We start from the raw sequence: 15248 nt of genomic DNA, 5'->3' as shown, positions 1-15248 counted from the left end.
TATACTTAATTGAAAAAAAAATTTCTACCTTTTTCTTTTAAATTAGAATCTAGGCTTAAAATCTCTGGTGGTGTTACATGCCCACTTGGGCATCATGTCGAAGCAGGAGACCTTTATCACTAGAAAAGAAATTTCAAGCCCTCTCTTGAAACACCTACTAAGTTTTTCTTTTCTCTCAGAGGTACTGATTTATAAAATATAAAGCAGAAATGGTCATTAGAATTATAAGCTTTCACTAAGTTTAGAGGACTAGTTTCATCCATTTCTCCAGGTTCTCTGCTATAATTTTTCACTCAATTAACACCAGTAGAATAGGACACTACACTATAAATACTGTGTATCTTTATAATTCACACACACCCACACATACACACATACACACAATGGGTGTATTCATGTGAGAGAGAGGAAAAAAAAAGAAAAAAAGAGAAAGACAGGGAGGGATGAAGGGAAGTGGAAGAAGAGAGGGAGAGAAAGAGAGGGAGGGAACAGCATTCTTCCTGTCTAGGGAATGGTAAGAGTTTTATATAAATGCACATCTTTCAGTTCATGCTAACAACTTACTAGTTATTAGCTGATATTTTTGGTTCCATTATTTCCAAGTAAGCATTAGTGTTGTCCTCTTAGAAACTAAGCGTTCATAACTATTCACTATTTCTACCTCCTCTACCTTCTCTTCAACTTTGGAGATTTTTCCTTTGAGCTATCACAACATCCATTGGGAATGCATTTGCCCTCTCATACTCTCTGCAACATGTTGGGGAACACTTCTCTCTTATATACCATTTTCCCGAGGTTTTTGTGATGAAAGAGTTATCATCCTTAATCCTTGGATCAATAGAGGCTACACATTTCACAAGCTAAATGAACAAAGTAATCAACTTCCCTAAATTACACTGCTTTATAGATCAAAGAGAAATAGGAAACTTTTCATTGATCTTTCTACTATGTTCTTCACGAAAACCTGACATTTGCCCTCCCCTTGAGGTTAATCACTATTCTCTCCACGTGTACTTCTGCAAAGAAGTAACTTTTAACTTATATTTTCCCTTCTTTTAGAATTTTGCTTCCCTTAAAGTTGACATTAAATTCTACTTTTTAAAGTAGTGAGATTAATGGGATTAAGTAGTGGTATGTTAATTGCCTCCTTATTAAAAAATTGTAATGCAGTAAAAAATGAGTAACTTGAGAAAATTAGTACTGGAGGTTTTTTTGAGGACTAGTTATGAGAAATATTCTAATTTCACTGGGCAATTAATTGCTTACATTCGCCCCTCTTCAGTCATTGCAATAATTTCATATTTACTCCAGTGACCAAATCATCTTATTGCTTTGGTAATACATACATAGAGTTTTCTATGCAGTTAGCTATAGAATTTCCCCTAAGTTTGGAACAATCTACCTCACAGATAAGAAAGTATATTTATAATCTCTTGATGATGGGGTATGTTATTATCCCAGAAATTCATCTACAGCTCCTCTAACATTTTACAGAATTCTAGGTAAAATAGGTATGGGGATGATAGATGACTATAGGAAAATTAGATACTACAATAGGGGAAAAACAGCATATAGATAACACACACAGACAGAGACAAAGTAACTCCCATTGTTAGTGAGATGATCAGAAGAGTGGTTCCAAGGAGGTTGGATTGCAGATTGGATTCCCCAGGATACAAATTGTAAGATGGAGAAGAACATGTAGGGAATTTATTAGAGAGTACTTTGGGGATGGAGACCTGTGGCAGGGGAAGGGATGAAGTGGAAAGAGGCAGAGGGAGAAGGTGAGATGCAATATAGTCTTAGTGGAGGCTTCCACCAATTCTGCAGACCACCATGACCCGCCAGTTTTCCCAAGTTGGGGCAGGCGGAAGGACTGCTCTTTGAAACTCCTGGTTGAGTCCCTGCAAGTGTACAACCCCAGGAAGGGGCATGCCCTTGGATACAGTGCCTCTTTTTCATCCAGGAAGTTCCTCAAGAGGAATTACACTGGGCATGGAGTCTGATGCAGGGCTCAGTCCCACAATCCTGAGATCATGATCTAAGCCAAAATCAAGTCAGTCACTTAAACAGCTGAGCTGCCCAGGCTTCCCTCTGAACTGTTTTTATGCCTAAAATAAAACATGTACTGGATGGGTTTAGCAAGGGCTTGGAAACTGAGAAGAGAACATTAGTATACTTGAATACAAAGCTGCACAATTCAAATTCTTTCAGTGCATTCATTCAAATGCCATTCTGTTGTCTTTTGTTTTGCATTGTTTTTGCTAAGATGTTATTGCCCCCTGGCTACTTTTGAGATATTTCTCATTAGCATTGTTTTTCTTACCAGTTGATTACGGATAAGACTTGGTGTGTTTATCTCTGTATTGATCCCGCTTATAGCTCTGAATTCCTGAGATAGCTGGGCTTACTATTTTCTTTTTTAATATTTTATTTATTTATTTGACAGAGACAGAGGTCACAAGTAGGCAGAGAGGCAGGCAGAAAGAGAGGGAGAAACAGGCGGAGAAACAGGCTCCCCACTGAGCAGAGAGCCCAATGTGGGGCTCGATCCCAGGACCCTGAGATCATGACCTGAGCCGAAGGCAGAGGCTTAAACCACTGAGCCACCCAGGCGCCCCTGGGCTTACTATTTTCAACCACTGTTTCTTCAAATGTATTTTTTAGGGGTGCTTGGGTTCCTCAGTGGGTTAAATTGTTTGATCCTTGATGTCAGCTCAGGTCTTGATCTCAAGGTCATGAGTTCAAGTCCTGTTTCAGGATCCACGCTGGGCATCAAGCTCACTTGAAAACAAACAAACAAATAAACAAACTAGGGGCACCTGGGTGACTAAGTTAGTGGAGTGTCCAACTCTTGATTTTGGCTCAGGTCCTGATCTCAGGGTCCTGGGATCCAGCCCAACATCGGGCTCCAGGCTCAATGTGGAGTCTGCTTAGGATTCTCTCTCTGCCTCCCATTTGCCCCCCCCATTTGTGAGCTCTGTCTCTAAAATAAATAAATAAATAAAAGTTTTTAAAAATGTATTTTTTTTCTTCCCCCAATCTCTACCTTCTCTGATTTTAGTTCTCCATTTGCTTGTTTGTGAGGACACTCACTAGTATCCTGCAGGCCACTGAACGCTGTTCATTTTTAAGCCTTTTCTCTCCTCTGAGCTTCCATTTGAATGGTTTATGCAGCCCAGTGTGCAAGTATACTAATGTTCTCTTCTCAGTTTCTAAGCTGCTGCTAAGCCCATCCAGTACATGTTTTATTTCAGGTATAAAAATAGTTCAGGGAAAACCTGAGCAGCTCAGTTGTGTAAGTGACTGACTTGATTTTGGTTCAGGTCATGATCTCAGGATTGTGGGACTGAGCCCTACATCAGGCTCCATGCTCAGTATGGAACCTGCTTAAGATTCTTTCTCTCTCTCTCTCTCTCTCTTCCCTCCTCTATTTCCTTCCCTGCCTCGCCCCCCAATACTATATATATATGTATAGTATTGGGGGAGAACAAAATGAGAACAAAATGGAACAAACTATATATTTTATATATACTATATATACATATAGCATTGTAGTTTATATATACATATAGTATATATAAAATATATAGTTATATATTTATTTATAGTTATATATATTTCAGAAACTTCCATTTTGTTCTCTTTGGTTGATATTTTCCCCATTAAGATCTCATATTGTTCATTCAACATTTTATATTTTCTCTCAAAGAATAGAACTAATTTGTAAGCTCTGTTTTAAAGTCCTGGTCAGCTAATTTCATCATCTCTGTTATTTACAGACTATTTCTGTTGGCTGAATTTTTTCCTGTTTAGGTCATTTTTTGCCTGCTCCCCCAAGTGTCTAATATTTTTTTTTTAATTATACTGGACATCATAGATGCTATGTTGTTGAGCTTCTGAACTTTTACAGCCTTCCTTAATGAAGTGCTGAGTTTTGTCTGAGCAAGGAATTCATTTGTTTGTAGGTCAGACTGATCTTTTTTCAGTCTTGTTACCAACCTTTATTCAGATGTGCCCAGAGTAGCCTTTGGTTTAGGACTAAATTATTCTAATCTTTCTGAGATGTCTGCTGAATGCCTAGCCTTGTTCAGTGACTTCTCTCAATCTTCTCTAGTGTGAGGTTAGACTACTTCCAGCCCTGGGCTCCCTTTAGTTGTTGCTCATTTCATAATGACCTTTCCCTGGTCTTGTGGAGTCTTGGTCTGCGAATATACAGCTTCCGATTCATACAGAGTTTAGAGTCTAGAGGCTCACTGGTGCTCCTGTGTAGATTTCCAGAGCTCTTCTTCTTGACAGCTGCCCTCTCCACTTGTCCTACCAATGCCAGCTTCCTCAGGAGCTCTGATTTTGATACATCTCCATCTCAAGGACACTGTTGTACTCTGGGATGCTCTTTCACGTGCCATAATCCAGAAAGTGAACAAGGCAGAAAGTCAGGAAGCTGGCAGAGGTCACCTCATTTGTTCATCTTCTCTTGGGATCAGGGATCCTGTATTGTTTGTTGTTTAACCCCTACAAAGGAATTATACATTTTGTAATTTTGTGATTTTTTTTTAATGGCAGGAAAGGTGTTCTATCATAGCTGAAAGTAGAAACAAACCATGTAAACATCATAAAATGAATGATATATCTGTGATGATTTGCAAAATGATTTCTATTATCACAGTCCTCATAGAATAAATTATTTTATTGTCTCTTAAGTTTTTTATTTGCAAAGTACTATAGATAGATAGATAGATAGATAGATAAATAGATAGATATAGATACAGGTATAGATATACTGTATATGGAATACTTTCTTGAATATTTTTCTACCATTCACTCCCATTAGTAACCAGACTCACTCAAAAAATTATATTTCCCCTTAGCACTAAGTATTATGCCATATTTTCCATAATATACTTACATGCAACCATAGTTATTTTATATAGTGGTATAAACTAAGAGTGTTTTTTCCTATGTTAATGTTATTTTAATTGCTTTTTTGTTATTTAACAATTTTTATATTTTATCAAAAGTTTTATTTCACTTAGTTACTGAAATTGTTTTCCTCAAAGTGTGGTTATCAAAAGGCATGGGTTGTGTACCTCCTAAGTGTTAGCAAATATATTACCTGAGTACATATGCCTTCATTCTCATGAGTATGAGTATGTGACTTAAGGTAAGATTAGACCTCGTCTTAAGAACTACTAGTATTCTTTGAACTCTGAACTTTTTAATGCAAAAGACAGTTTAGAGTTGTATATAATTGGTTTTCCTTTCATTTATAATCACTCAAACATAAAACCTCACATGAGGAATTAATAAATTGTTACTTTTTTCCCTGTGATTTTTAGTTGAAGAATTCATGGTAAATTGATCAGCCCTCAGCCAATTAGACTTTGACATGTACTAATAAGATCTAATTGAGGAATTATGAAGACATTTGCTCAGGAGAAAATGAGCACATAATTGCACTATAAAGAGGTTAGAGTATCAATGTTACCCAGCTGGAAGAATATTAGTTGAAGTCCCAGTGGCATCCAGAAAGGACATTCCACAACACATCTATAGAATGTTGCGCTGTAAGGCTAATTGAAAGGTGTGGAATAATCCATTGTCAATTGTAGAGCTTCCACTCTAAATATCCATTTTCCTCTCTTGCCTCGACCTTCTTCAGGTGCTGGGGGGTGGTCTCCGTCCGACAGTGACCATTATCAGTGGCTTCAGGTGGACTTTGGCAATCGGAAGCAGATCAGTGCCATCGCGACCCAAGGAAGATACGGCAGCTCAGACTGGGTGACGCAGTACCGCATGCTGTACAGTGACCCTGGGAGAAACTGGAAGCCCTATCATCAGGATGGGAACATCTGGGTGAGTCACTGTCAGAAAGACAAACACAGAACTGAGTGGCAGATTTGTGACCCCAAGCCCCTCCAAGTCCTGGCGCGCAGTCTGGGGAGGGGAAGGTTGGGTGTGGCCTGCCTGAAGGTTGATCGTTCCATTTTTGTTTCTTGTCTTTGTGTTTGTGTCCTCTGGTACTTGCTGACAGAGAAAAGAAATGTGAGTGAAGCCCAAAAAGTGGGGAAATGGATCTAAATCCCAGTGTGCCCTGCCCCACCCCCGTCTTTCCTAAGTGGCAGAAGTGAAAACCCTTATCTTGCAAAGTAGGTGTGCCCTTTCCCTGGTTTCTAGTATATTTCACAGAAAACAACATCTCCTAATAAAACTGCTGAAACTGGGGAAAAAAATGTTAGATAAATAATTTAATGATAATAGAATGGTAGAATTTCTTTGAACACAATATTTTGAGTTAATATATTTTTATCTGGAGTACGGATCTGAAATGGTACAAATTGTACCAAAATACTGGACCATGAGTTAATGAAATAGAAAGAGAAAAAAAATTCCTGACTTAGGTTTTCATTCCTTATTCCCTCTCACTCTTACTTGCCTCAGACTCTTTCTGTTGAAGATATTTAGTTAAATCTTTAAAGGACAACATGTGAAAAGGTCTACTGCCCACAGGGCTTGGATGAACTGACAGGCACTGGGCAGGGGGCCGTGTACTCTGAAACATTTTACTTCCTGCCAGAAGCAAGTCCATTTTTTTATTTTGCTTTAATCCAGGACTGTTCAGATGAAGTACTGTTCACTGTGCGACTGACCATTTATGTATAAAGTGAAAAATAAGGTAGAAAAATGGTTTTCTTTTTTTTTTTAAGATTTTATTTATTTATTTGACAAAGAGAGAGATCACAAGTAGACAGAGAGGCAGGCAGAGAGAGAGGGAAGCAGGCTCCCTGCTGAGCAGAGAGCCCGATGGGGACTCGATCCCAGGACCCTGAGATCATGACCTGAGCCGAAGGCAGCGGCCCAACCCACTGAGCTGCCCAGGCACCCCGAAAAATGGTTTTCTTTTAAAGAAAAACCAAATGGAAGACCAGCCATAGCTCTGGTGCACATCAGGTACCACACTGAACATCTCCTCCCCAAACAGTTTTATATATTTTTAAATATTACTGGTCTTCATTCCGAGGTGTATGCACTTGTCAATATTTACCTATTCAAAGCCATAAGGAAGCCATTCATTCACTCATTCATTCATTCTTGTTGATTGAACAAATAGTTTCCTCTGGCTGCAGTTTCTGTCCAAGGCTAAGGTCAATGGGTCTCAACTGGGCTATCCATTTGAATAACCTAAAGAAGTTTTAGAGAATAAGGATTCCAGGTGCACCCAGATCAATTAAACTGAATCGCATAAGTAGAAATTAGATGAATGATAATGATAACTTTTTTTGAAGGCAGAGATCTTCAACTCAGGTAAAGTATTGAAATTATGAGAATATAATTCAGAGAAGAAGGAGGAGTGATATATGACAAGAAATGTCCCATGTCATATATTATATATAATTATTGTATTAGTGGTTTAGACCTTTATTACAGATCTGTATTCATTTTATTCTTTTATTATGAGAGAAAAATAGTTTAAAGCATTCACTCTTAAAATACCTGTTAAATTGGAAAGTTGTGTGTATCCAATCAAGGGTTCAGCACACTTGAATAAATTAGTTTAAAATACTAGATTTTGAGGGATCTACCTTAGTTTATTTTGAAGAACAACCATAACCAAAATCAGGTAAAGCCATCAATTTTAAACAAGAAGAAAAAAGAAGAGGGAGTAAGAAGATGTTCACTTTTAAGCTGTGTCCTTCCCGGTATTAGGTAGAGCACTAGGAATTTTCAGCTGGATCAGGGCCCACTCTTAGAGAATTTATATTTTAAAAGTCCTCAAGTTATTTTTGTGGGTTGACAGAGTTTAGAGCTCCTGATTTGGGTAGTAGTCATTTCTGCAGAAGTATCCATTGATCATAACTGTCCTGTAAAATCAGGATATAATGTTCTGGTAATAAAAGCGCCTCCATTGGCACCTCAGTGGCTCATTTGGTTAAGTATCTGTCTCTTGATCTCGCATCAGGTCTTGATCTGAGGGTCATGAGTTCAAGTCCTGTGTTGGGCTTTATGTTGGGCAAGGAATCTACCTTAAAAAAAAGTCCTCCAGAGTTGTTCTTTAGGAATAACTTTTATCAAGCCATGATTGTAGGACAAAAGCAGTTGTATATTGAGATGGATAAGCTGTAGGAAGCAGAGAGAGGGCTTAATGTCTCTTTATGGAAAGTCTTCATCTTACAATTAAGATGATTCAAAGTCTCAAGCCCAATTTGTAGGAAAGTGATTTTCAACTGTGGATATACAATAGAATAACTTAGAGAGCTTTAAAATATATGGATGTCTGGGTCCTACCCCCCAAAGATTTGGTTTAGTTGGTCTATGGTACAGCCTAATCATGAGGATTTTAAAGTTCCTCAGGTCATTCTAATGTACAGCCAACTTGGAGAACCATATTTTAGTTTGTTTTTTGGCCCATAGGTAAGGTGGGCATAGAGGAAGTTTATTGTGAGACACAAATAATAGAAAATTAGAAAAGACCTTCCTCAAATTTAGCAGAGAGAAAGAGATTGACCAAATAGACCAGTCAACTATGAGTAGACAATTAAGGCTCAGATCACAAATGCTTCCAGTAGAATGTTCCTTATTTTCTAACTCTCTTAAAAGCAGATTAGCATGTTGGTGATATTATTTGAGGGCTACAAACCAGAATCCAAACAATCTTCCACATTTCTTTTTTTAATAAGGCTTTCATCCCATGAGTGAGGTTGTCAAATCCCCTCCTATCACAATGCACGAAAGTAGTAATACAGATAGCTGGTAAAATGCGGAGGCCTTTGGGCTTTAAGTTACTTACCAGATACTAAGCACTTAAGGATAGTTCATTCTGACTAAATACAGAGACATAAGTTCAAAGAGCTGAGAAAGTTCGAATTTTCCGAGGTGACTTAGGACTCTCTGGGTTTACATAAAATGCCAGGCATGGAGTGAGAGAGACAGGACCACACGATGGAAATAATCACACACAGTGAAGGTAGGCTTCATCTCCAGGCACAGCTCTCTGTCTTTTTCCATGGTGTTAAGGGTGTATATTCTATTGTTTTCTCCCATTCTGGTGTTTCTTTTGTTTCTTCCTTTCAAATCCTATTTTTTTCATTAAAAATAAGTATGTGATGAGTGATTATTTCTAGATGAAACTGTAGTGAACCAATTATGAAATTTCAGAAATCAAAACAAGTTTGAGATACAAACTACATACTGTGAAATATTTTATTTTAAGTGCCAGTGAGCCTATAACATAATGATTACATTCCTTTAATAACCTATGACAGAAATGGTTTAATCCTCATTAATGTGAAAAATAGTCCCTTGGTTTGATATATTCTAAAAGAAATAAAACTCACTGTTTTCTAAAAATTCTTGAGTACCTTAGAGATTGTTTTAACATGTGTTAAATGATTAAAATTTAGCATTCTCAAATCTTGACCAAAAAATACACTTTGGACATAAGTTTGTGAAAAATGTAATTACATACTAAATCTTCTTTTAATCCAACTACTGCTTAAGGTAATGTATATTACCCTTAAGTAAAAGAGATTCCTGGGGGTGCCCGGGTGGCTTAGTTAAGAAACTGCCTTCAGCTCAGGTCATGTTCCTGGTGTCCTGGAATCCAGCCCCGCATTGGACTCTCTGTGCTCAGTGGGGACTCTGCTTCTCCCTCTCCCTCTGCCCCTCTCTTGCTCATGCTCTCTCTGTCTTTGTCTTTGTCTCTGTCTCTCTCTCTCTCTCTCTCTCAAAAAAAAAAAAAATGGGTAAGATCTTTAAAAAAGAAAAAGATTTCTGACATAGATTTGGATGGCTGTTGGATGAACAGCACTCTGTATGGTGGGAAGTTTCAGATAGCCAAAAAATGTTTAAGTTGATACAGTTACAAAGTTGTTTACCCTACCCATTCCTAAAATGATTGATTACCTGAAAAGAAGGCCAAGCAATGTAAATTCAATCACTTAAGTGTTGCTTTTAACAAATGCCAATGGTTATTCTTTCTATAATTATAGGAGGGATGGACAACACAGCTAATTTTATTATAAAATTGTTATGAAACATCCATATGGAGATTCTGAGTTATTTTATGACCATTGGATAATGTTAAAATAAGTTAAAAACAAAACATGTGAATAAGAAATTATGGCAATTGGATTTTTGAAGATTTTAAAGTCATTAATCTGACTTCAGAATCTGATGGTGAAATGATAATGGCTCTTGAAAATATTCCTGAAGAATGGTTTAACTGAATATTTCATACTAAAAGATGTGATGGCTAAATGTGCTTAACCAGCCAAACCTTCTCATTCCTCATTGATAATAGGAGGCATAATAGAATTCTTTATACTTTATCCACAATGCCATCTCCTTCTGTTCAGAATTTTCTTTCTAATGGAGAAGAAAAGTCTGTGCAGATTGGTAAAATTGCCCACACCCCTGAGAAACCATTGCATTTACATAGTCCAGAAAATCAAATTTGCATACTGCTCTTGAGTTGTTTTCTGGTTACCTAAATATATCTGTAGGACAGAGAGGTAATATTCTGTATGAGCATTTCTTATCGAAAGTCCATTCAGCATCAAATTAAATAAGAATTCCAGCAGATTTTTGCTATGAGGCTGCATTTAGTTTTGCTTGGGAAATTCAATTACCGGTTTTTGAATGCAGATATTTGGAGCCAAAATAGGCACTTGAGGTATTAAGAGTGAATGCCTTCTTTACCTACCGTTATTGTTTTGCAGAATAGTAACATACCACAAATTTACCTGTACTGTAAATGTAGGTTTTCGTCTTCTTTTAAAATTTTTTTTATTAAATGATGAGCAAATGCTTATATATTCCTTTTTTTTTTTTTGCTCTATATTCCTAATGACTTTTTAAATTGGTTTTTATCCGTTTTGTTCATAGTAGGCAGGTATCAAACTGGGATCAGTAACCGTTGAATATATTAGTTGGAGAATCCCACAAAACAGAAATGTTTCTGATATTTAAATTACACCATTACATATTTATCAAGAATATAGGAATATATAAGTTCATATTCTCTAAGCAATATTAAATAGAATATTAATTTACTAGATAGCATAAAAACCTGGATCACATACATGCTTTTTTCCATACACATACTCACACAGAAAACTTCATTTTTTCTAACAAATTTGAAGCATTTGAAAAAGCTGAAAAGCAAATAATAACAGATAAATGTTTTAAATTCTTTGTTTTTCTGAATATCAAATCAATAGCTTGACTATACCATCTCTACCTCCTTTTTAACCACATATCTAAATAATAAAAGTTCCTAAAATGCACGTTTGTAGGTTATTATACAGCCAGGTGTTCAGGAAGTGAAACCCAGGATATGGATTCAAAAGGCCTGACCTCAGGGCACCTGGGTGGCTCAGTGGGTTGGGCCTCTGCCTTTGGCTGGGGTCTGAGATCTAGCCTGGCATCCGGCTTTCTGCTCGGCAGGGAGCCAGCTTCCCCCTCTCTCTCTGCCTGCCTCTCTGCCTACTTGTGATCTCGCTCTCTGTCAAATAAATAAATAAATTTAAAAAAAATTAAAAGGCCTGAATTCAAGTATCTGGGTTCATATATTTGATTTATGAACTTGCGGAAGTCACTTTGTACCTCCCATTCTTAATCTGAGAAATGAGAATAATGCCTCTTAGGAGAGTTACATGAGATTATGTAAGTAAAGAAATTTTGCAAGTTATGAAGATTTAGAAACACGTATTCTATCAATAGCCTACATTAGAAGCATTCCACAAAACTGGTAGCATTCTAATTTGTATTCAAAACCAGGGCCGTATTTCTTTCAGGGAGAATAGTCTGTGATGATAATTTTCAGAGAGTTTAGTCCCCGTCTATCCTTTTCAGATGCATTCTATCTCTGTTTCCTCTCATTCGTGATTTAAAATATCTGAAAATACTTTAGGCAAAGAAAACGTGGCTTAAGTGGGAAGAGGAATGTGGACAGACCTCAGGTGTATCTTCCCATCAACAAATGGAGTGGCCGTTTGTAGACAGTGCGGTGCAAGCTGGCACGTAAATCGTGGCTAGTGGTCCTAGCTCTGTACCAAGTGCGTTTGCAGTGCTTGTAACAAATTATTTGTTACCATAATGATGGCCATGTGTCCAATGAGCCATGAAAGGGGAGATTGCTTAAAAATGAACGGATTATTCTGTCCTCTCTTTTCAACCATTTGTTGTAGTGGTTGCACTAATTTTCCAAATCACTTCAAAATCTGTTCCAGTTATAAATGTAAAACATAACTATTTCACAGTTCAATAGTATACTTAGGTTCTTTCAAACAAATCTAGAATTTTTCCCTGCCTTTGAAACTGAGGAAGATAACCATCCCTCTTGCTTGCTCATGTGTCTTTTATCAGTTGATAACATCCCTGTCTTCACGTAGGACGCTAATGCAATAAGTTTTTGCCAATAGACGGGAATTTCCCTAATTTGTTGATGTATGCACGTGCATTGTGCCTGCAATCACTTGTTTGGGGAAAGGCACATTCAAAACAATTTTATGGATAACTTATTGAGAAATAAGGCACATCAGAATAATCTGCATTAAACCATTTCTAAAATGGCCCTCAATATAAATGGGATAAACATCTTTAGGACTTGTATAGAAAAAAAATGATTTCTGGGTGAATTTAGAATAAGCTTCTTATTTCTGTGAAATACATATTTCTGTTTACACTCCTCTTAGGCTAGGTGATATTTTTAAGGTCTCATGAATTTTAATAAGTTGAGTGGATATTCTAGATCCTTTTGCATATACTATAATGCCTCTAGGAGTGAATTTTGATCACCTTTCTAAGTACACATTTGTATTGTGAAATTCTCATTTTAAGAGGTCGTAGGATTTTGTCCTGCATCAATTTGTGAGCCATTAAATATTCTACACATATACACATATGTAAGAACCATTCTAGCCAATGTGGTTATGTGTTTGTTTGTTTTTTTTTCCAAAAATCTGGAAGGTGAAAGTAAGACGGTATTAATAATAGTGACATACACCGTTGGGTAAAGGAAAATGATATGATCTTATATGCTATGGCTTCTGACTTTCAACAGTATATGATTCTTCACAGTGTAGTGCATTTTTCATATATGAGTTAAGATAGGATATATGTAGTCATTGTTCTGAATTTTTAAAAGTATACTGGATTGTTTGAAGACCAGTCTGAAAGAGGAAGTGTTCTCATTAATCATCAAGATATCACCAGATGGGGGCGCCTGGGTGGCTCAGTGGGTTAAACGTCTGCTTTGGCTCAGGTCAGGATCTCAGGGTCCTGGGTTAGAGCCCCCCATCCGGCCTTCTGCTCAGTAGGGAGTCTGCTCCCCCCCCCAACCCCCGCCAGCTCTCTGCCTGCTTGTGATCTCTCTCTGTCAAATAAATAAAATCTAAAAAAAAAAAAAAAAAAAAAGATATCACCAGATGTTTTATTTTGCTCTGGACTCAAATAATGGAGATACTCTTTTTCCTATTAGACCAAGGTGGGCTTTAGGTGACATGAGGCTAAATGAGTCCAGGTGAATGCAGATTTATAGAAAGTATTTAGAGAGAGTTCCCTGCAAATATCTTGAATAATAATGATGGATAATGTGACTTAAGATGAGTGTCTCTTCTCCGCTTAGCGGAAGTTAAAGGAATAGCAGTATGTCTCTAGGAGGGAAAGGAGACGTCAAAAACCCTGCTCCTGGGGCGCCTGGGTGGCTCAGTGGGTTAAGCCGCTGCCTTCAGCTCAGGTCATGATCTCAGGGTCCTGGGATGGAGTCCCGCATCGGGCTCTCTGCTCAGCAGGGAGCCTGCTTCCGTCTCTCTCTCTCTGCCTGCCTCTCTATCTACCTGTGATCTCTCTCTGTCAAATAAATAAATAAAGTCTTTAAAAAAAAAAAAACAACAACAAAAAACAAAAAACCCTGCTCCTGTATGGCTACAGGACCCTGAAAGGCAGAGAAAGCAGCAGCTCACTGGTGTGCTCTGGAATTGGACCACTTTTCACAGACATCTGTGTGACTGTGGGAGATTTCTTGGCCTTTCTGTATTTAAATCTCCTCACCTCTACAAGAGATAATAATACTACTTACTTCTTTTACCTCAGTAGAGATTATTGGCATTAAATTAACAGCCATGTGAAGAGCTTAGGACAATGCCTGGCACATATCAGCCACTCAGTTATCATCATATTATATACATTTGTGACTTCCAGATGCATTGCTATAATATGGGATTGGATCTGTCCTTGAAAATTCAAAATAGCCTGTTCCTTTCCTATATAACAGCTTTTCTGTATTAACATATTGGCCTGTGTATTGTATTACATCTGTGCTTCTCAGCCTGAAATGACTAATAACTCATTTTTAAGTATAATTGAGGGTGCCAATTTAATTTATGCCATTTGAATCATGATCCTATTAATTGTCACGTGGAGTCTCATGCATCACAGTACAGATTGTGTCTGGGCGGTTCTTTTTTTTTTAAGATTTTATTTATTTATTTGAGAGAGAGAAATAGTGAGCATGAGCTGGGGCAGGGGCAGAGGAAGAGGGAGAAGCAGACTCCCCGCTGAGCAGGGAGCCTGATATGGGGCTCAATCCAGGACCCCAGAATCAAGACCTGAGCCAAAGGCAGAGTTCTAACCAACTGAGCCACCCAGGCACCCCTGGGCAGTTCTTTCAGATATGTTTCCTTATTAAATGTCAGTGAAAATATGACACGATGCTTCCATTAGGCTTAGTTTAATAAATTCACTTTTATTAACTTTGGAAATCCAGGAAAATAACCTGTTTATGTCTGCAGTCCTCTTCCACATCTTCTTAGGGTAACTCAAAAGAGTAAGACACGCAGATTACAAAAACAGACTTATAAGTATTCGCTAAAACAGATTATGCTGCTTAGCCATGAAAGTGGAAAGAAAGGCAGGCAGAGTGAGAGACCACTCTGAATGCCAGGCTCCGGAGGTACGTCTGGATCAGCACCAACAGCGTCACCTGGGACCTCGTTAGAAATGCAGACCCTCAGGTGCCTGGGTGGCTCAGTGGGTTAAAGCCTCCGCCTTCCGCTCAGGTCATGATTCCAGGGTTCTGGGATCAAGCCCTGCATAGGCTCTCTGCTCAGCAGGGAGCCTGCTTCCCTTCCTCTCTCTCTGCCTGCCTCTCTGTCTACTTGTGATCTCTGCCTGTCAAATAAATAAATTAAATCTTAAAAAAAAATGCAGACCCTCAGGGAGCCACCCCATCCCTTTAAAATCAGAAC

General features: G+C 37.9%; 1 protein-coding gene across 1 annotated transcript in view; it reads left to right on the top strand.

Moving 5' to 3' along the window:
* The window catches only part of CNTNAP2 (contactin associated protein 2), a 1946064-nt gene that overhangs the window by 632816 nt on the left and 1298000 nt on the right, over positions 1-15248 (top strand). Inside the window, exon 3 of the mRNA XM_046020922.1 lies at positions 5663-5856. Coding sequence (XP_045876878.1) covers positions 5663-5856 — 194 coding nt within the window. The remainder of the gene's footprint in view (positions 1-5662; positions 5857-15248) is intronic.

The sequence above is a fragment of the Meles meles genome, chromosome 10 (genome assembly GCF_922984935.1).
Source record: "Meles meles chromosome 10, mMelMel3.1 paternal haplotype, whole genome shotgun sequence".
Taxonomy (NCBI): domain Eukaryota; kingdom Metazoa; phylum Chordata; class Mammalia; order Carnivora; family Mustelidae; genus Meles; species Meles meles.
Note: the sequence above shows the minus strand (reverse complement) of the source record. Positions and strands in the feature narration are given on the sequence as shown.